At 46.7% G+C, this 22,595-nt stretch overlaps 1 protein-coding gene across 1 annotated transcript; it reads right to left on the reverse strand.

Annotated features, from left to right (window-relative positions):
- Positions 1-21: 21 nt before the first annotated feature.
- On the reverse strand, positions 22-22,434 carry usp33 (ubiquitin specific peptidase 33). Its single transcript, XM_076021785.1, has 24 exons — positions 22,277-22,434; positions 19,083-19,181; positions 18,542-18,595; positions 17,652-17,714; positions 12,963-13,112; positions 12,613-12,721; positions 11,649-11,718; positions 10,106-10,219; positions 9,871-9,949; positions 8,379-8,823; positions 8,151-8,291; positions 7,931-8,046; positions 6,777-6,949; positions 6,621-6,691; positions 6,500-6,533; positions 6,342-6,387; positions 5,876-6,056; positions 5,600-5,726; positions 5,021-5,190; positions 3,693-3,774; positions 3,354-3,462; positions 2,052-2,154; positions 1,417-1,485; positions 22-1,254 (listed from the first exon to the last, which is right to left on the reverse strand). The coding sequence occupies exons 2-24, from the start codon at positions 19,164-19,166 to the stop codon at positions 1,097-1,099; spliced, it is 2,748 nt and encodes a 915-aa protein (XP_075877900.1). The 5' UTR covers positions 19,167-19,181; positions 22,277-22,434; the 3' UTR covers positions 22-1,096.
- Positions 22,435-22,595: the final 161 nt, after the last annotated feature.

The raw sequence follows: 22,595 nt of genomic DNA on the forward strand, positions 1-22,595 counted from the left end.
ATAAATCAAAGTGACAACACATCGCCTGTTTTAATGAGGTTTGTTTTTTAATAGTGTCAGCCAGCAGAAAAAAATAAAACAGAATGGAACTCCACTTCAGTGACATCCATGTGCGTTTGTGCATTACAGCATTCTGCTTACCCCTCCCCTCCCCGAGCAGCACCGATGCCCATACTCAAAAATAATAATGCCTCCGAGTCGTCAGCAAGCCGATTCACACACCGCGAGGCGCTTCCTGCAGCTGCACGTGCACGTTCTCAATTTAGCAGTTTAACATGCAAGTTGTTCCTCGTGATGTTAAAATCGGGTGTCAAAAAAGCATGCATTCCAAACGCACTCCTGCCTCGCCTCCCGCCCCTCAATATCTATCCAACCCACATCACGGGGAGATGGCTTCCTTGTCTGTGTGATATAAATAAGTGCTGAATCTTGACCGACATACTTTCAGTACTGGTACATTCAAATACGAAGCAGACGGGTTTTTGCACGAGGCATGCTAAAGTTTCCCGGAACAGTGCAAAAACACAAGCGGTTTATTCCTGAGACCAGTCAGTCATCAGTCATCAGTCCCTTCATGACATTCATCTCATGTCACCTTATTTTCTGTTTGTTTGTTTGTTTGTTTGTTTCCCCTGCATGGAGAGGTCGGTGCGATCTATCTACAGCGAGGTGCGATTCATCCGCTCATCGGCAACACGTGACGCTGACGTACAGTTTTTATGTTATGTGCTCATTTGGTCGAGGAAAAGAAAAGAAAAAATCTATGGCATTCAGTGGAATTTTTTTTTTCTCTTTTAGCTGCACTTAAATTTAAACGCTAGGTTCTGAAAACAACCCGACACGTGAACACTACAGCGCTATTAGAAATTTCATAGCTCTTTATACAGAATTTGTACAACAACATGACGGACCCTCTCAGACGGGGGTTTTTCCTTCCTTCGTCCCTTCGTGAGATGAGGTCTTGGTCTCGGATGCGTTTATTGGGGAGGCAAAAAAAAAGTGCAAAATTTAAAAAAAAAAAAAAAAAAAAAAGGCTTTGTTTTGATGAGTGTTTGCAGACGTTTCAGCCCCACACGCACTTTCTCTCCCGCCTCGATTAAAGCGAGCGCGTCTCAACCTCGATCTTCTCCTCGGAGTGCGACGAATCCGCTTCCTGGTGGCCGACGTTCGGCCGGACAGTCAGCAGCGGGCCGCCGCCGTAGATGGACTGCAGGAAGCTCCACGTCTCCTCGGATATCTGGCCCGAGTCGGCGCCTGGAGGGGTTGCGGGGAAGAGCTGCTCGTGAGTGCTAACTGACAACCGCGCGTGTCCGGTTACTTCTGGTCATTTCATTCATCTCGCAGTGAATAACAGGACAAAAAGCAGGAACGTGGTCAAGGAGAAGCGGCAGGAGCAGGAGGAGTGTGTGATCGTACCTTGTTTTAATGTTAAATGGCCGCTCTTGCTTGCAGCAATCTTGGAATTGTCAATTTGTCCCGGAGGATCTGGAAAGGAAAACAGAGCGTCACATTTGTGCGCAGTAGTAATTTGCAGACAAAACACCGGTGAGTTGTTTCAAAGAGCCAATGGTGATCAAACTTCTTCTGTCGCACAGTGAAAGAAAACGATCGCTCCGCAGTTCACAACAGAGAACACCTTTTAAAGGGAACAGGAGTCAGAAAGGAGGGGAAGAAAGAGCCAGATGTGAGTTATAAATAGACGTGACAATACAAAAGCAAAGGGAGGAAGCGGTGGAAGGGGGGGGGGGGGGGGAATCGGAGCCGGTGCGAGGAGCTGAAATGCATTCTGACACCTCCTTCAGCAAGGAGCAGGTGGGAAACGTGACTGGAGGGACCGCAGCTGAACTCTTTGAAGACGAATCAGAAAAGAGCAAAGCGGGACTTCTGGAAGTCCGGACGTGGCAAAAAAAAAAAAAAAAAAAAACACAGCTGCAATTGACACTAATAAAAACAATAAAATAATGTAAATGCATGAAAAGCCAGGCAGCTGATGTGTCTGCAGGCTTGAGGGGTGGTGGGGGAGGTGGAAATGCACGACGTTGTCCAATTACCAGTGTCGACTCCTTTGACGAAGCCCTCCCACTCGCGGAACCACTGCATGCTGATGCAGTGTATGACCACCGGAGACTCCTCCTCCTGGAATGTCTTGTTCAGCTGCGGAGCGGAGAGGGCGGGGAGGAGAGACAAAAGGGGGCAGGGGAAGGGTGTGACAGGGCAGGCGGGGGAGGAGTGAGGATGGAGAAGGATCCAAGAGGAGAGGGGCAGAGACCAATCAATTCTCTGTGGCAGTTATTCCAATTAGAGGATTCCCAGCTCCATCCCTGTTCCTCTTGTTATCTCAATAAAGCTCTGCGCTCACACGCACGCATCCATCTTTCCATTTGCACAGCGACTGGGCACAGACGGAGCAAAGGCGATAACAGCTGCGTCTGTCTCAATGCATTAATGATGGGGCTTTCATCAGGCTCACACCTCTCCTGCTCCTCCTGCCGCGGCCTGGAGCAGCAGCACAGACGGCCCGTCACGCCCACTCCACGAGACAGGCCGACAACACGGGGCATTAGCGCTCACCCCCGGCCCGCCCTCGGCCCAATTGTGTCAAACTCAAGGACCCAGCGAGTCATTTTCTGCGGTCCACCAGGGCCTCGGAAAAGGCACAGGATTGATGACGATTGACAGGAAGGTCCGCGCTGCTCTCACGTGCGCGGTAGTACGCTGAGCAGAGCCTTTAACAGGATATCGCAGTGGGAATTTTACAGCGAATGAGCAATATGTGGGATGGAAACGGCATTGCAGAGTAAGCCTGCGACTGCAATCCACATGCTCAACAGCAGCTGACCTCGCATTTTCATTTTGAACATTCTTTCAAAGCAAAAGCTCACAAATCACTTGACAGTTTTCTGAAAACTCAACTAATGACTGGAATGCGTGTTGATATTGTGACGTCAAAGCAACTGCCAGTTCCTTTAGTTTCTAGCTTCAGCTTTTTCCAACAAGTGGAGCTGAGAAATAATGACAAATAATCCAAACATTTCCAAACAGAGGAGAATAATTCAATGTGAAAGGAAGGCATCTCATAATATTTCTCAAGCCTTTTGATTGTCGCAGAGATCCTGGTCATAGAAAGGAGTTATGTCATAATAATAGTGTCACGTGCAAACACATACATACAAATGTGTTAACGTGCACAATATTGGGAACTAGAAACAATTATCAAATGCACTTTATTATTTTATTTTACAATATGTCATGAGGCAAGGACAATACTGATGTAGCTTCTTTCTGTTAATGCGTGTGCATGTGCGTGTGCGTGCGTGTGTGCGTGCGTGCGTGCGTGCAGAAACCAGTCTTACCCTGACAAACATGTCCAGCTCCGACTTGCGTCGCTTCTGCAGCGTCTCATACTCAACCTGGCAGGTGTGGCAGACGTACAGGTAGTTGACAGCCGGCCCGCCTCCGTACCTGCAGGCAGCGGCACAACACACAAACGCATCATGGGTTAATAAGCGAGTAACCAGAGAGGGTGGAACAATATCTGCAGTGTCACAGTGTGATATCTCAGCGACGCGTCCGCAGCGCACGAGTCGCCGTGATTTAGAAGAAGGACCAAAATAAAGGCCGGGGTCAAGCACGCTTTGTACAATGCAATCTGCGCAAAAAGCGTTCAGGGTTTGCACGAGTGACTTCAGTACCTGCTGTAAAGGTGATCCCACACGTTCTGTGGCAACATCACGACGAGGTCGTCGATGAATGCTGCTTTGTTGGGCGGCACACCTGGTGAGAGGACATACACACACCCATCAGACACCAATCGACAGGGTCAAAGACAGTCTGCTTGGTTGTTCTACTACTGCACGCATCCATAAACCCTCCCAATGTAAGAAAGAAAGTCTGCACATGAGCTCAGATCTACAAAATACAAAGAAAAAAGGTTTGCAGAGTGATTGCATAGTTTGCATCAGTCTGAGTTTTAGGGAGAGCAAAGGCAGCTTCAAAAACAAAGATTGGCAGCAGTGGGAAGCATAGGAGCAAAGTCACAGGAGGGTTTCAGTAGCGTTTGTGTGATTTTATTCTTTACTGATGCCCTCTTCTTGCTCATAATCCATATATTATATCATTGGAATGGTACACAGGAGCATGTATGGCAAATACATTTTTAAAATTCTTCTTAAAACAAAAACAACTGAGAAAATTCACAGGCCTCAATACTTCACAGATTTCACAGGTAGCTGCTACTTCCTGTTCTGAGTTTGCAAAACAAACACATTCAACTCCCTAAGCTCATTTTTCCCCACATTCTCCTTCAACCTTATCTGCCCCGTTCAAGGCTGCAGGATTGTATAGACATAAAGCTTTAGACTTTGCACCATTGTCATATCACTTCACATCATATAGGTCTGCGGCATCACAGTCAGTTTCTGATGTTGAGAGTATCTCAATATATTTACAGCCTGGTTCTGCACAAACAGCATGACATTTTACAAAAGGTGTCTTAAATCCCGACTGCACGAGAAAATGTCATCACTTCCTCATCTTTCTCCCTCATCCCTCGTGTGTCAAAAGGTGCCGTAATTACAAGGCCGCAATTTTGTAGGATTGACTGACAATGTTCGTTTGCAGGATGTGACAAAAGCTCTGCTGCAACTTCATTTGCAAAGCTACAAAGGAGAACTTCTGACAAGGATTCTGTATTTTCCTGTGTTATTTCCAAGTCCATCATCTCCAGCGTTCTCTGCCAAGAGAGGCTGAAAACAAAGGAGCTTGACTGGCACGGCCTGATTTCAAATTCCTCCCCCTTCTCCACCACAAGAGGAGAGGAGGATCTTCTGCAAAAGACGAGTAAACCCCCCCCCCCTCCCCCCTTTGGAGGTCTGCCCCTGCACTGTGTAGGAAACAGTCGGAAGCTCCACAGCGGCCATGAAAAGAGGAGTTTGGAGGCAAGCGGCACAAGGCAAGAAGGAGGGAAAAGAAACAGGGCTTCCTGCGCTGTGATGCTCTGAGTGAAAACTGTCGTACGCACCTCCGTGTGAACACAGGAAGTCGCTGTTGGAAATGGGCCCCGGCTCTGCAAATGTTTTGAACTTGTTGAGCCACTGGCGGGAGACGTAGAACTGCAGGAGGCTGGGCTCCATCATGCTGAACAAAGCCGACACTCTCCTACGTTCCTTCAGCGCGTCCTCGTTGCTCTTTCTGCCACCGGATAGACAGCCCAGATTACTCACAAGTGAGAAGTGCGGCGCAAACAACCGAGCAGCAGAGAGGCTTAAGCTTCTTTGGAGTGCAGAGTCAGTTTTAAGCTGTGAAAAACCAGCAGTTAATCTAAACTAACTGATGGGCAAAAGTCTTAAATGAAACCTGGAAGAGGTTTTGTTAAAAAAAAATAGATCACCTAGGCTGGATTCCTCTTTGTTTCAACCACTGGTTTAAAGCGCAAAGGCTTTTTAGAGACTATAAAATAGGGAAAAGTCAGGTTTTTCTTTGCATGCAAGCTGATAAAATGGTCACATTTTAACTTGGGAAAAGACCCAAACAATGAACCGATTGGTGGGAAAAGCCAACAGCCTATCAACTAACAGGCTGCAGAAAGCTTTGAACTTACTTGTAGAAGAGCACATAAGCCTCTGCGTTCTGGACAGAGGACTCCGACACCTCGGTCACACTTTGGTCATCAAATTCATACCACAGATTGTTCACGTCGTTCCGGCAGTACGCTATGTAGTGGCCACCTGAGAGCAGAGAGAGCAGAGAGCGTCAGAGCGTCAGATCGGCGCAAACCTAACAAGTACATGGGGATTTTTTTTTTGTCCCCTCGGAGGGAGCTAATGAATGCGGGACGCTGGCGTTTGCCAAGGCGAAGGCAGAGCGGCCAACTCACTGCTGGCAGTGCCGTGGTGACAGATGACTGACAGCAGGTCGTAGTTGGTGGTCTGGGCGGAGCCGTCTTTGGCCAGGAAGGACTGCAGGTCCAGGCCCTCCAGCGGGAAGGAGACGTGGGTGCCGATCTTGGTGGAGAACATCAGCTCGTGTCGAAATCGCTTCAAGTGGATACAGAGGATCTGGGGCGCAGGAACACACAGGTTATTAGAGGTTGTTGTGACTTTTACAAGAAATAATCTTTTCTGGCACATGATTAACATACATACATAAATACATACATACATATAGTTGGCCTAATAGCATAAAAGTCATTTTTTGATAGTGGTATCGGCCTAACTTTACCAATGTGCTTGCTAAAAAATGTGTTTTTTCTTGTTTTCCAAAAACATTCAAATATTACTTAGGCAACCATGCTATTAGGCTAACGATATGTTTATTTATTTATTTATATTTTGGGGGAGTACCTCTGGCAGACTTTGCATTTTACAAAATTTGACTCCGTTTCGTAACCTAAGAAGGGAAACACGTGGAAAAATCAGAGAATTATTGCACAATTATTGCACTTGTGACACTAAATAGTGGTCCAGTGAAGCGTTCAGCGCAGTGAGAGGCTGTTACTCACTTCTTGCATTTTTCACAGCTGTACATGTTGTCTCCTAGAAAAACAGCAAAAACACAGTTATTGAGACAACAGTCGGAGCGCTCACGCTGCTGGAAGAGATTCCCGCCGCCCACTTGCTCACCTTTTAGTTCATCCCTTGCGAAGAAAGCTGCGAGACAATCCTGTAGCGTGACAACGGGACCCCAGAACCAGCTGAGAAGAGAAGCAGAAGGGCTTGGATCCACCAGCTGGCCAACAGCGGAGGACCGAAGCTAAAGCATCCGCGGCGATAACGCACCTCTTGATGTATTCCATCATGAACGCGATCCAGCCCTGCGGCGCGTACGCTTCCCCGCAGGAGCCGGCTTTGACCAGGGACGTCTGGTGGGTGGAGGAGTGGAGCTTGGCCAGGTCCTCCTTCCCCGGGATGGGCAACGAGATGTCCTGGAAGTTCTCCAGCGTTACAGACACCTGAGAGCAGTAAAACCGCAGACGTTCAAGCATCATCGTTGGCCTGACGACAGTGAATCTTTTTTCAATGTGTTTACACATTACGGGAAAAGACAAAAGAATCCCAGTATGTAAAAAAAAAACAATAAAAAAACCCAAAACCAAAGCAAACAATACAGCATGACTGCATCCACAGCTTAGACCTGTGTTATTAGCGCTCCTAGGCTAGTGAATTGGACGACTGTACATGCCTAGAATACATGCAATGGAGAGGATTCAAAGCAGGGGCCAAAGTGTGACCAACTTTATACAGTTGACCAACAAAAGCATCAACACAAGTTACTCACTGAAACATTGTTGTTGCATGCCAAGGAACATGGTGCAAAGACCCTCACTGGTCTGAATATGCATCTTCATCTTCTCTTCCCAACACAAGTCAAAGCCTCTGACCAACTGACTGACTGGCTGGCTGGAGTTTATTTAATCACATTAACTGACCATGTTAATTTGCTTAACAAAGTTAGACTTTTAGTCAGGTTGACATGTTTTAATGCATTCAGATTTCGTACAGCTGAAGTTGGAAATACGTGTGCCTGTAGTGACCAGTATTCCTCAATAAAATAAAATTTAAAAAAAAGTCAAATTAAAAAAAAAAAAAAAAAAGCAAAAATGCAAAGTAGAAAGTCCATTGCCCAGGCCGAACTATTGGGTTTCCTGTTGATTTGACCGTTTTGAGAGCAAAACAAGGCGTTTGCCACGTCTCTCCCTGGAACAACCTCGGTCCTTCCCTGGCGACTCATCTTCCACCTGATTCCCACTGCTAAGAGATCATCTGCTGCCTCCAAAAACATTAGAAACATCCATTCAACTACTGCCACTGCTTCTCCTGACTCACACTGGCTCCATTTACTTCATTCATTATTCCAACTCTCCTTGAACGAACAGCCCTGTCTGGGTTAATGTTTGTCCTGAACAGAAGTATTTAAGAATCATCTCACTGACCCGATCGCAAGTGAGGCACTGAACGGAGCTGACGATGGTCCCGTCGAACACGTCGGAGATGACGCTGCGGTACTTCTTCTGCCGCTTGCTCTTTGCTGGGGAGAATGTGGTCACGGCTGTTGGCAGGGAGGTGGAGGGGTGGGTGGGAGAGACAGTGTGAACAAAATGCTCTGCCTCGCCTTTCAACGTAGACGCCAACCTCCTGGACCTCAATGGGTACCTTTCTTGTGAGCCGGGTTGAGGCTGGGCCAGCCCGAGGTGGTCTTAGGTGGGCTGCTGGACATTTTGGGAGCGTGACCCTCCATGTGGACTGGGCTCTGTGGTCTTGTGTTGTTGGATATCTGGATGTCTGGGAAGGAATCTGAGAAGATCAAATATTTAAAGAGGGTAAAATGCCAAAACCTGGAGCTGGAGACAGTCAAAATTTACTCTGCATCTCAGCAGTTACCTGATGTCCTGCTTTGAAGCTTGATGGCCCCCTGGCTGCTGATGATGGGTGTGGTTTCAGTGGTGGTGTCCACGTCTTTGTCCATGTCGACTCCGGTGCTTCCCCCCAGAACCCCGTTGACGCCCGCGCGGTACAAGTCGTTGATCATGTTCTTCTCCTTCTGCCACTCCCTGTTGGCCTGGACCTCTTCCTGCTCGGGGATGAGACTCTCGGCCTCGTTGGTGTCCTCAATCAGCATGTTGGTGCACTGCGCCTCGTTGTCGGCCCGCTCGCTGCTGCCGCACGACTCGCACGACTGGAAGTCGTCCGACTGGCTGTGGTTGTCCTCCTCGGGGGCCTCCTCCACCGCCATGCCGCCGCTGCCATGGTCGCTGGGCTCCGGCAGCGGCTCCTTCAGCTCCTCGTGCAGCTGGTCCATCAGGCAGCGCAGAAACTCCTGGGAGTCCTGGTGAGCAAAGCGAAAGGTAAGGACCAGAAGTGTTGAGTTGAGGTGGGGAAAGCTCTGATTTTCCCCGCTGTGCGCTCCACTCCTCTCTTCCTAATAGGACGTCTAAATCCCTCCGCCACAATTCTTCCCAAACATAAACAAGCTTGACAGCCGCGGTGGAGCTTCCCCAGAGCTAATCTCTCCAATTAGCAAACAACAATCGACTCCTTCTCTTCCTCGTGTGTCTCAATTCAGCGTCATAAGACCCGAAACCAAATGGCTCGTGAACGTGAAATCAAACTTGACGAGCCTCAGATTTCCCAACGGAACTCTCTGGCCAAGTGCAGCCTCTGGTCTCCGCCGCCCGGACTGTTGTCTCCGTTCACGGCGATGATCATTCATGATCACTCCGTGACTGTGCAGCGCATCCTGGCGAGACAAATGGATGAGTCTCGTCTAACTTCACAGAAGCAAACGCCGCGGAGCCGAGAGGAAGACCCGTTTTTTGGATTCACTGTTGAGGCGTATAAAAGCCTTGTTTAAACTGGACGCCAGGCGAAGGCACGACATGCTCCACCGCAACTACCAGAAACCTTTTCTCCCTAACACGTAAATCTAATTCTTCTGAGCACCACTTGGAATCAAATCAAGCAATTTACTATGAGATTTAGTGTCTGGATTTGTGCAGGGTGAAAAAGAGGGAGAGGGTGATTTGCAGTAGTTTAAAACAGCTGAGGGATGTGAGCTGGAGCTGATGTTGTTTTGGAGGTTACAGGGAAGCAGGTTGAATAACTGCTTAGGATAAAGTTTGGTGAAAGGGTTAAACTTACCGATGCTCATCACAGTAATTAAGTATAAAAATAGATAAAATGCCTTACAATTAAACAACAAAAAAACATCCTGCAAAACACGACAAACTGCCAGCGACGATGAGAGAAAACCCTCCCATCTCTTTCATGATAGAGCTGATTATATGTCAAACTCAGTCAACTATTCTGCTGAAGAGGACTTCCAACAGTGCACCGCTGCACTGATGCACTGGCTGTGTCGTCATCAGTGTCCCACCTGCTGCGAGTAGCCTCTGAACATGGGGTTTACGGCTTTGATTCCCTGGAACAGGTTGGTGGGGACCACGTACGGCGATCTGCAAAAAGTACAAGACACAACCGCTTCACAACAGCTCCAATAAATCAGATTTAAAATCCCCTTTTCCTTGGTACAAGTCAGTGACTTGCAGCAAAAAAAAAAGGATTTTGAAAGGTAGAAAAACTGTTTTAAAGAGTGGAGCGAGCTACCTTACCTGTTCTTGTGCCACAAGTCTGAAACTAGTTTCTGGTAACTTTTGCACAGCGCGGGCTTCTTGTCCGTTCTCACCATACTGCCACATTCAAGAAAGAACTGAGTCAATGGAGGGCTGCAAGAGAAAAAAAAGGAGGGGGTGTCAGGACAACAAAGTCTGTGTGAAGAATCTCAGCAAACCTTTGAAACCAAAGAACTTGCCGATCTTCGGTCAAAGTCAAAGTCAAAGACATGCAGCTATAAATTAAATGTTTTTATGCAGGAGGTCGCAGCAAAACACCTCGGTTCAGTTTCACTGAGACGCTGCTGTGTCACAGCAAGATCGCGCAAGATATAAAATCAAAGTGAGGACAAGAGAGCCTGCACAGCATTTCCACCATTCATTTTTTCTCATTATTCACCCACAGAGTGATATCGCTGAGAAGTGAAAACTGACGCTTGAACGGCACGAATGCTCCCCGACGTCTGTGGGGACTTTTCTTTTATGCGGTGGTTCCTGCGCAAATGTGAATCTTGCGAGCCAAACTGTGCCAAGAATTAGACACGGATGTGTGCACCCCCCCCCCCCCCGCACCCCCCACCCACCCATCCCCGGCTCTGGCAGGAGAAAAGTCATTCCGAGTGAATAATGACCCGACGGACGGAGAGACGCAGTGCTCCAGCAAACAGGCTTCAAAGCAAACTTCCAGAAAAGGTCCCTCCTTTGGCAGCTGTGTGACTCAGTAGCACCTATTTTTGGAATGCGATTTAGATTGCAAATTTTGACCCACATCTTTTCCATTTTGGGCTTGTATCCACATTCAGCATCTTCAGTTTAATTTAACAATATACCCGCCCCGAGGTAGATAGTAATATAAAGGGGGAGGGGGTGTAAGAAATGAAACAAAGACGGAGGGAATACATGTACAGTAATTACAACGGCTCTGCAGTGAAGCCTTAATTAAATATGCTTGCAGCAAAAAATGGCAATTTCTGAAAAATTGAAGCAGAAATGACAATTTGAAAAAAAAAGTGCAGCAGACTATTAAGACTCTGAGCGAAGGGAGAGGCGTGAAAAAGAAAATGGTCAGAAAAGAAAAGAAGCAGGAAGGAGTGGAGGAAAGAGTCATTTGTAACATAAGAGCCGATGGGGAGCAACAAAAAAGCTGCTTCTGCTTCCTCGAATGGTGCACTGCAGCAATTCTCACTCAGCCGTCACTCGGGCCCAATGAACAAAGATAATCTTTTATTAACAGAGGAGACCCAAGCAGATGGTTGAAAAGCAAAAGAAAAGAAAGAAAAAAGAGCAAATGGCTTTTGAGAGGAAGCATGCTGAGGCTGTGAGGTTACACACCTCACACAGCAGCACAGCGGCCAAGATTGCAATACCGACATCTCACAAAGTCCCAACAGAAAGTCCTTTCAATCAATTAAGACTGCACTAGATTTTAGAAACAATTGGCCTCCTTTCAGGTGACCAAGGGAGGGGGAGGGGCTCGGGAAGCTGCACTTAAAAGTAATGAAATAAGACAAACAGGAAGATAGTGGTTAAGTGAACATCTCACCAGTTGGACAGGGCCTGCAGGGCGGCGTTCATGTAGCAGGTGTTCCCAATGTTCTTCAGCCCCGTCAGGCCTGCGGTGAGACAGGACACACAGAGGGAAATTAAAACCTGCCACTCACCCAGCGCTCGGGAATTTCAACGGAAACCGCGAAGACAAAACCGCCTCCACCGTTGAGGAAGCACATTCGTTTACGAGATGAGTGTTTGAGAGCAGGGCCAGGAAAGAAGCCTCCACCTGGTGACTATGCAAATCAGGAGAGTCAGGAAGACAAGTGGGGCCTTTTCATATCAAGAGAAAAATAAAACTCAAAACCACCCTAAAAATTAGGAGAAGCCTTTTATGGATTTTAAAGATGTTGTTTAAAAAAATGACAGACAGACAGACAGACAGACAGACTATGCTGACTGTGCTTATCAGGTGATCCTTACTTGGGATGGCTGGCACTTATCAACTAAAAATGACGAAAACCGAATCCCAGTTCAGTGTTTTGAGTTAAACGGTTGGCTGTGGTTTTGAATGCCTGCTTCAGTGTTCAGGCGCGAGCTTTACCTAAAGCCTACAGGCAAAGGGAGCCATCTCATCAGACAGCGTGTTGCCAGGCCTGCTACTCTGAAGCTACATCAATTGGGTTGAAGAAGAAGAGAGAAAACAAACAAACAAACACCCATCCTGCTTTAATTCAAACCGCAACCTGTGTTTTGAACTGAGTCAACCACTAATTACCGAGCTCTGTGCTTAGCCTCCAATCAGCCCAACAGCAGCTGTTGTTGTTTTTTCTTTTGTTTTTGTTTTTGTTGGTCCAACTGAACGGGGAGCGGCTGAAGGGTAATTGGATCTCGCTCTGAATGATTTGAATAATGAACTGTGGCTAAACTGCAGAGGAAGCGCGCGTCTCCTCCACGCCTGGATCCAGACCAGCGCTGTGTCTCCACCACCACCAACCACTACTGCACTGCGACCTCACCTCTGGCACGCAGCTCGTCCTCCTCCTCCATCTCCATGTCCAGGTCTTCGCAGCCTCCACTAGGGGGCACTCTCAGCGAGGTGGGACTCCCCGGGGCCCTGCTGTTGTCCTGGGGGGGTGTCGTCAATGAGTAACAGCTTTGGCTGGCAGCACAGTTACGTAATGACAACCTTTACACGGTGAGCCTACGACATATGGATCGTTCATCTCTTGGAAAACACCAGGTTGCGATTGAGGTCATTTCATGCATTCACGCAATTCCATTTGATTCTTTTTTTTTCCTTTCCGCCCACTGTCGCTGTTCCTGCGACCGTGCACGAGCCCGTGTGACTGCGGGGCCTGCTTCTCACCTGGCCGGCGCTCTGTGACGAGGGGAAGGCCTTGGGGTTGGCATGCGGAGAATGAGGACCCAGTTTACGTTCCAAGAAAACCTCCTTGCCGCAAGCGTAGCACCACACCCGCAGCGTGGTCAGGTTCACTGTGAGGTTGTGCCTGGTGTCCTGCACACAGAGGGGAGGGTTTGAGTGCAAAATGCGGCAACGTTAGCAGAGCAGCTAAATGCTTTCAAATTTTATTCCGACACTTTCTGCTCAAATGTTTAGGATGCTGTAGGTTCAGCTGGATGATCAGCTGATGCTGCAGTGTCTCCCTGTTTTAACACCGGCAATCTACGGATCAGTACTCACAGTAAAAATGTACCGCACACAGTCCACAGACACGGAATTAATTTTCCAGATATTGTGATATTCCACTGCCGGAGCAGCACCGGCATGACATCGCAATCATTATTTACATGAAAAAGCACCCACACAACTTAAGTGAATAAAAGGTCACATTTCAGCACATTTCCAAGGGGCTGTTTTCTCTGGAAATAAAATAGCTTCAAAACTATTCTGCCAAGGACACAAAGCACCCAGCTGGCCTGCAATAGTCCTGAGTAACTACAAAGGCCTGGACCAATGACCAATGAATGATGCTCTCCTATAACGAGCTAGCCACTGCCATTGTGACACCGGCAGTGGTTCCATTCTCCCAGTTACAAAGAAGCAAATCGTAAATGTGATTTGAAACTTTATTCACTGTTACTCAGCATCGCAATTCATAATACTCTTTGTTTGATCATTTTGCTGGGATTAACGGCCCAAGAGAAAAACACTGTTCAAGGACAAAAGGAAAACAATCTTTTAATTGAGGTTTCAATGCAAAGAAATATGAAAATGTATTTTTTTTTTTAAATACATCTTAGTTCCTGGAGTTCAGTGGTGCAGCTTCCATTATACACATTTAACAAAGCCTACACATCATTTCAGCATATTTAGCCCTCTGTTTCAGATTCAGGCATGTGTGCATTTCAGTTATTTTTTCTATATATATATATATATATATATATATATATATAAAGTGCATGTTGGGATCAGTTAGTGCAAGGTATTTATATATTGCTGGTGATAAGTGCTGGTGTCACTGGAGGGGCAGAGGGAGGGAAGCCAGAGTCATTGAACAGCCTGGCGGCTGAGGGGAAGAAGCTCAGTTTATGGCGAGCTGTAGTGGCCTTCAGCAGCCGCATCCTTCTCCCAGAGGGGAGCAAGGTGAGGGTGTTTACATCCTCCCACAGAAACACTGCTCCCTGTTTTGTTCTACTGTCCACATGGCATCAGCCACCTGCAGGGCAGTCTGGGAGAAGAGCAAAAGCCTGGCTGGGAGGGTCAGTGACCTGGGCGAGGTATCGATGATGTCACAAAGGGCTTGTTTTCAGAGCTGTTTGTTTAATGAAGTGTAAAGTGAAGCAAGTGACAGAAGGACGGCCATCACAATGGATGGAGTTGAGTTCGCTTTTTCATTCATTTTGGGTCACTCTGTGCGAAACAGGCTCTTTTCTTTTGCTTTTAATGAGGTTCAACCAGACGTGTCCTTGGGGCAGCTTTGCCTCATTTCAACCTCGTCTTGCCTCTAATAGTTTGCCAGGGTTTCCCCCCCCCCCCACAAGGTGCAACAGTATCAAAAGTACGCATATTTCTTGAAAAACAGGTGACAAGGTGCACCTCCTCATTATCTTCATCAGCCATATTATCAATGGACTGATAAGCCGCTGCGCTCTTATATAAGACTTTGGCACCAACATGAAAGGAACAAACTGTTTACCTTGAGTGACACAAGTGTTTAGCCAAAATAGCGCCACATTCAATCCTGCCACTCAAAAGTACTCAATTTCGTGCAAAAGAAAATAGAAAATCTCCTCAAACTTTTTCTTTCAAACAACTGCAGATTTTATTGAGCAAACATATGCAACCTGCAATTATTAATTATAATTAATTAGACAAACTCGGATTAGTTAGATTTTTAAAAGTTAGTTTGGTACCCTTTTGTCTGGAAATACCAAAAGTGATGGTGCAGCCCTCGCACACACAAGCACACACACACAGCAGCAGCATGGTCGGGTGACAGAAGACTAAACGTGAGCGGCAGCCGACCGGGAGAGCCTACATTATTTATTGGCACTGCATTAGCCTCCAAACAGCTGGGGCAGAGCGGGACACTGGCAAACTGAGGCCAGCGATGAAGCAGAGCTTCAATCATTCATGAAGGAGACTACATCAGGTAGGGCACTGTTACCAAGGCCTGTTTATGGGGCTTGGAGTATGTGTTGGAGCAGTCTTTAGAACAGTAAGGAGTCATAATTGAGTCTTATGGTCTAAACCTATATATGTATTGATACATGTTTGAAAATAGTGCCAAAAAGCAATGAATATCTCGTGGAGCAGTTATACTACCAGGAGTTCACCTAGTTTGACCAGTGCCTGCCAGATTAGATTTCATTTTCCTATGTCACAGGAATTTTCTGGGTGCCTGGGAGAGCAGTGGGGGGCGCTCTGGTGCGGTTTTTGGAGAGACTCATTTCACCATCGCACTGCGGAAAGTCGACTTGGGCGGACACAAAATCTGTGGTTCGAAAATATTGTTTTTGTGTGCAACAGAGATCAGCAAAGCACCGCCCCGAGCTGCTTCTGATTATTACTTACTCCTATCCCCTAACCAAACTTTACACATAACCCAAACACAATCAGAAGCAAGTAGGGGCACATCTTTGATCGCTGTTGCAAAAAATAAATGAATAATGAATAATGAGGTGCTCATCTCTGTTGCCAAAATAAATAAATGATGAGGCTCGGAACAGGTCTTAGAAGCTGGAGGAATTATTATATTCTGCTTAGAGGACTATCAATTGGAAAAAGTGTTTTTGGAGTAACAGTGAAAGGAAAGATGTCACATAATTCTGTCATGACTTGAACACTGCTGGTTATGGATGATGTAGCTAACGTTCAGGTCAGTTCCAAATAATTGTAGTAGCCAACCATCCATTTTCTATGACCGCTCCCCCTACACTCAGGGATGTAGGCTGCACTGCAGCCGGTCCCAACCGTCCTAGGGACAAGCTGCCAGTTTACCACGTAGTGACACTAGTGACAATAATTCATGTTACACTTGCTCTACGACCAAGTGAGGGTTCGTAGTTCACCTCGCATTCAGGTTTCTGGAGAACCAACACAGACAAGGAGAACAAGCAAACTCCACACTGGTCCACCCAGGGCCGAGTATCAAACCCACAACCTCCTTGCTTTGCTGCGGGGCGGCACTGCGAAGCACTGCACCGACAGTTCAACTGGGTTTAGTCTGCAAAATGTCACGACTCCTGAACTGCCTGCAGCGCTGGAGACTCTGCTGCTGCGGAAGACTCAATAAGCAGAGAGAAACAGCGGCAGCCACCATTTAACTGGGAACTGACTGGGTTACTGGATTTACGAGACTGGCAGCAACACAAATGAATCCACCATTAAAGCGGCCTTTAAAGAGCAGCGCTGGCTGCACGAGGGCGACTCTAACTCTCACTGACACTCACCCACGCTCTGCTTTTTGGCTCATCCTGATGTTTAACAGGAGGATCGAGGACTCTCTATCTGCATCTTCCAACTCAGCACTTTGGAAGTCACATCTGCATTTGCTCCCAATTGCAGTTGATGCATTGACGCAATGCTCCCACTAAATTGGGCCTTCTTTCCCCTAAAGAGGAAATTTACTCAAATGTTGTTTCTTAGCTCGGGACGTTGACTTTCACTCTGCTCCTTCTGATCCTCTAACCCCACTTGGCACCGACGTGCAGGAAACAAAAGCCTTTAGTCAACAGTGGTGTGTTGGTGTGTGTGTGTGTGTGTGTGTGTGTGTGTGTGTGTGTGTGTGTGTGTGTGTGTGTGTGTGTGTGTGGTGTCAGTACAGCCAGGAGGAGCAGCCAGTGTAACCATGGAAGCGACGGCCGTGCCGCGCCTTTCTCCCTCCTGCTTCCCTCGGGAATGCCAATCAATAATGGATGAACTGAAGGGCTGAAACCGCACCCGGCGTGGAGGTGTGGGCCAGCAGAGCTCGGCCGGCGGCCTTTAACTGTTCGGGGTGGTGGAAAGTGGAAAGATGCACGTGCAGGAAGTTAAAAATAAAAGCCCTACTTGGAGGTGGTGTTATTCCGAGTCGTGACTCCTGGGGCTTTTAAACAGTGTTTCAGTCCGGTGCAGGCAACCGCCGAGCCATCTGTGCCACTCCTGTCTCCTCTTTTTTCATATAAAAGCACCATATTGTGCAACGATCCCTTTGCCAACCTTTTTCAAAACAACGTGTGTCTCCAGCCTGCGAGCCAGGGAGGAAAGTGCATTGTTCACTGGTTTGGCTCGCCTTACTTTTCAAGGCAGTTTGCACAGAGCGACAGTGTTGTGACAGCAGCAATGCTGATCCGTCTCCCAGGTGATAGCGACAACACTCCCAGCCTCAAGGTGTTTTTATCCCAGGCGGCTTAAACTGTATTTTTGCAGCAGGCTGTAAACAGAGGGCTAAGTAGGCTCTACGCAGGATCTCTGAATATGCAAAGCTGCTCCCACACAATCCCAGACGAATAATAAACGTGATTAGAAAATAAAGGGAGGATGTTGCATATGGGAATTCACCCCCCCCCCTTATTTTCCCTCAGTCATGTTGTTGCTCAGTTGCCCCCTCACCTGTGAGTGCACGGTGCTGTGGTCCGCGTGAGATTCACCACAACCGACGTACGCGCAGCCGTTCTGCGGGGTGGAAGCAACACCGTGTTGAGGCAGACCAGGCGGTTACAGGACAAGACAGAAAGAACATTGTTGGGATCAGACATTTAACAGCTTGCATCATTCCATAATGTGCTATTATATTTGTAACATTAAATTTATATGTTGGAATTATTCTATTGAGTTGAATGTATAAATGTATTGAATGTATATGCAGTGCTTTGGTGTATATTTGATGATCATGATCAGTGCCCTGGGGGTGTTCAAAACCTTGCGAGCAAAGACTGTGTAACTCATAAAGTCTCATAAACAGTGACCTGGGGGGACCAGAGAGTGGTCAGCTGAAGGAACTGCCTTTGCGACCCTCATAAAGTTTGCGACCCATCCAGTCACAGTCTGTCAGTCTGGGATGGGAACTTGTGACCTGAGCTTGTTTTGGCGCAAAACGGTTTCAACAGGTCACACCGGAAGGAAGGATGGACCATTTGGATCACGGCCAAATAAGGACATGCTTCCTGATTCACAAATAATGACATTAACACCCAGCAACCGAAGGGCGAAGAATGGACAGCCAATCAGAGGACGACACTTGAGAAGACATTCAGATCAGTCTGACTCCGGCGACGGCCAGGACTCGACTGCAGAGATCTCTCCATCAGATCTCTGTAACAAATGTCTTGTTTTTCTTTTACTAAAACTTCCTTGTCTTCTTTTCTTCATGAGATGAACATGTGGTTTGGTAGCAGGATATTAGATAAAGGAACCAAACCAACAACATCACATGATCAAGCTGTCAAATGACAAGGGCCTGAGCCACTTCCTCTTTTGTTTGGCCGCGAGTGCCGTCTCACCTCCAAGCACGCCCACAGATTAGGTCCTCCAACCTTACAGTCCTGACACTGGCCCTGGAAGACAGCAGACAGCAGACTTAAAGCCGCACATTTGAAACGCAGTCAAATCAGAAAAGGGGAAGTGAGGCCCTGAACTGAGATTCAACTATTTGTCATTTCACTTTTGTTACGGACTTTTACGCCCACGTTAGCGCCACAGGCGTGAAACAGAATCCAGCCGAAAGGTCTTTATCAATTGAATGTAACCTCGATAGTAGAAAAAAGGATAGGAAAAAAACTACTACTAAAGAAAACACTGATTCATGTTGCTGTTAAGACTTGAATAACTTTTTGTATGCTTCATATCCTCTGCAGCAACAAACTGCTGACAAATTCCTGAAAATATAGCCATGGTCACAACAATCACAGTTTACAACTGCATTCTACCAGATGACACTTTTTATAATCCACAAGAGGTATTGAGGAATGTATTGAGGAACTTATGCAGACGGCTTGATTTTAAAACTCATCCAAAGGATTGGTAGTGGCGACAGTCACTCACATGAGATTTCAGAATAAGTTCCTCTTTGGTGACCTCTCCAACGCACTCCAGGTGGGGGCAGTCACTGCTGGACAACGGCGCCATGTCTCACCCACAAATCTGAAAAACAAAAGTATAGAAGAAAGCTCTCACACAAAACTTTTTGCATTTCCTTAAAAAAAAATAAAGCAGGAGATTTTAACAGGATGCTTGAACACACAGCTGGAATCTGATGAGAGTCCTGAGTCATCACGACGACGCTTCAGTCTAATCCTGTCTGCACGACTGACAAATTCTTCGTCTTATTAGCCGAGAAGCGCATCACACCACGAATGGCATCAGCTCAAGCACGGAAGCGGAGTTTTTGACTGCCACCACAGCCACAAACTATTTCAGCGCTGACGAGGCGGAAAAACTGCAGGGGCATAATTTAGGATGCACTTTTCTGCAGTAAATCCCTGCCCAGATGATTCAGCCGCTGGTGAGACGAGCTGCACAAGTGTGTAGGGGGCGCTCACCCTCCAGGCGACTGCCGAAAAGATGACGCCGCTGCAGCACCGAGGAGGGGACACAGTGGCTGCACGGTTGCAGTGTGACATGTCTGAGTGCATCGCAGAGAGGAGCTGACCAGCCAACACAAGTTGAAATTGGCTGGATGCAGCGTCATTGGGAGAAAGAAATATGAGCCTGGATTGACACGGACAAGCCATTAAGAAGCATCGCTAACAGGTCTGAGCAGTCCTTCATTCCCCGCAGCCTAAATGGACCCTGAAACATCAGGGCAGCACACAGTATCAGCACCCCGCTGTGGAAAACAAAGAAAAACAGCCTTACAGCTGCCACAAGGTAACGGCCAGTAGACATTAAAAAAGATAATCACAGTGTCAGTGATCACCGCTGCGTTAGAGGAGATAAAGGTCAAAAATGTTGACAAAATAAAGGCAGAGTCGCCCTAAATGACAAACCTGTGTTGTCAGCCACAAAACCTATTTATACAGAATGACATTTTCCACGGCCCTGTTTGTGTTTTCCTGTTGTTCCAGGTTTATCACATCTGGGAACTTATATACACTGGTTGACTATCAAGTTACAAATAAGAATGTGGGATTGAATCTGCGCATGTACAGGAAAGAGGTTTCACTTGAGAGGTCTCACAAACAATAACAATCAAAGCTCAAGATGGTTTGTATTGTATTTGACACATGAATGAATAATGGTGGGGCTTTGACACGCTGGTATCAGTTTAGCAGCAGCATCTATTAGATTGCTAAAGTTCAGGTGTTAAATCTTTCCCGAATCTCTGCGCTTTGGCTCCAAATAACAGGTCTGATTTCGATATGAGAATCTTGATCTCAATAAAAAATACTTGGCTCTTTATTATCCAACATGATTAACGGCAATAATTATATTGTACACAGAAATAAAAGACCTGTTTGAAAACCATTTTCTTCAGCAGCTTATTTTTGTGCAGCAAAATGTGATTATATTGATGTTAATGACAATTGTAAAGTAATATATAATCTGCTGTGTTTTCCAGGATTAACATAAGTAATTTTATTCAGAAATGACAGACTTACCTAGCTACCTAAAAACATGTATTCATATTTCAGACAAAAATTAAGATCATCTTTGCAATTTCCCAGACTCAAGCGTGCCCCCCAGGTTTTGTGACGCCTGCCCGTTTGCCTGGACACAACCATTTGGAACTTTAACGTCTAAGTGTTTGCGGGCTACTGTAAGGAGTGTTCCTGAGTCAACTGCATGGCGGCGGAGTTGCCCACACCTCTTTCTACTCTAGCGTACGTGACTCAGCAAATCATAGCTGCATGGTAAAAGACACCTGTAAGTGAGGATAAGCTACATTAGTGTGCATTTATGAATGAATGGCAATAAACCAACGCAAATATTTAGAACACAACTGCCAGAACCACCTGCCCATCGCTTTTGATGTGAAAGTAAATGATTGTCAACCACACAGGATATGCAACAGAGGAGATCAACTTAATCACACGTGGAGGCATCGGCTGCGTTAATGTTCAGTGCTGAATTATTAAACCAGCCCATTATGCACCAAATCAATCCGTCTGTACAATGATTGCTCCTTTTCTGTGTGTTACCTTTTCAAACACTGAGTGATCTAATCATTTTACTATCAACATTAGTGTTGTAGGGCCTCTACAGAGGTACAAAAAGGCGTGTTGTCAGATGAGCAGATTCCCTGTGCCTCCTCTAATAAACTGTCTCTTGATCGTAACCGCAAAGCAAGCAAATGGAATTAGCCGGTGGTTTCGACCTCAAGTCGAAGGCTGGCACAGCAAACTGGGGGGGGGGGGTGTCAATTGGGATCCACCATGACTCGTTCTAAATCGACTGAAATTAAAAACAACACAATTTCACTACGTATCAGGGCGCTGAAATCGCACTTGATCATCCCGATAGAATTGACCCGACACAAAGAGGTGGGACAGTCGGGGTGGGGCGTTGACGCTAAACCGGGGCGGTGCAAAAGAGATAATCCGGTTAAACTTTAACGTTAGTAAACTTAGAAAGGAAATCACAGGAATTTATAAAACAAATGTTTCCATTACCAATACATTTTAAAGGCAACGTTAAACATGTAAACCCTCTTGCGGCGTGTACTATTGGCCAATATGGTGAATACGTAACGTCACCTCGGCGCTAATTTAGCTTACACACAGAATAAAGCGACAACAGTTACATTTCTAACGAAAATGTGTTGGGTTGAAAAGTGATCGGTTAGGGTGAGCAGACAATTTGGACCATGACAGAAGAAGACGTTCCAGATGTACGAGGCCTTGGCCTGGTCCACTGAGCCAAGTGAGCTGTCAAACTCAGGCAAAGCGATGACAGCGGTATAGGCGAGCAGCCTGTCGTCGTTAGCAACATTAGCCTGCTCGTTTGTCGTCCGAATTTGTATTTATCCATTTTGTCAAGAGTGAAAATGTGGGACTTGGCGTAAAGGGCAGAGTGTAGCTGGAACTACCGACATATGATTTAGTCAGGAGATACGTTGTTTGCTGCTGATACGCATCTCGCTAGTAGCATGCTAGCTGCGTTAGTCAGCTAACCTATCGTCCCTGTGTGTCCGGAGCACCGACCATCATCACCACCAGCAGCAGGGCTTCTGAGAGTCTGCTGCTGCTGCTGCTGGAACTAGCTGCCCTCCCAAAGACAACGTCAATCGCGGTGCTCACCTGCGAGGTGTGGAGATGCAGAGTTCCTCGAGTGGATCCCGGTGTATCTCTTGAATAAACGTGACTCAGTCAGCGTTTAAAGACATATTTCACAGAGCAATCCTTCCCAGTTACGACAACCGTTCCTGCCCTCTCAGCGTGGTTGCTAACGTTACAACTGCCTCCGCCCCTTTTCCGGTTTACAAAAAAACGTATATGTAACTCCCCCATCCTACGTTAATATTAACTATTATATATCTACACACATCGATATTCTAATACCATAATAATTTATGCACATCATGTATTATACTTTAAAATAGATTATAATGACTGATCG

Source organism: Nelusetta ayraudi, unplaced genomic scaffold, assembly GCF_046127955.1.
Source record: "Nelusetta ayraudi isolate G7.1 ecotype Tasmania unplaced genomic scaffold, CSIRO-AGI_Nayr_v1 ptg000011l, whole genome shotgun sequence".
NCBI lineage: Eukaryota > Metazoa > Chordata > Actinopteri > Tetraodontiformes > Monacanthidae > Nelusetta > Nelusetta ayraudi.

Coding starts and splice junctions, on each gene's coding strand:
- usp33 (XM_076021785.1), bottom strand. CDS start 19,166: ATGGCGCCGTTGTCCAGCAGTGACTGCCCCCACCTGGAGTGCGTTGGA. Junction 8,292..8,378: donor GCTTCAAAGCAGGACATCAG/GTAACTGCTGAG, acceptor TGATCTTCTCAG/ATTCCTTCCCAGACATCCAG. Junction 1,486..2,051: donor CGTCAAAGGAGTCGACACTG/GTAATTGGACAA, acceptor TTTCCTTTCCAG/ATCCTCCGGGACAAATTGAC.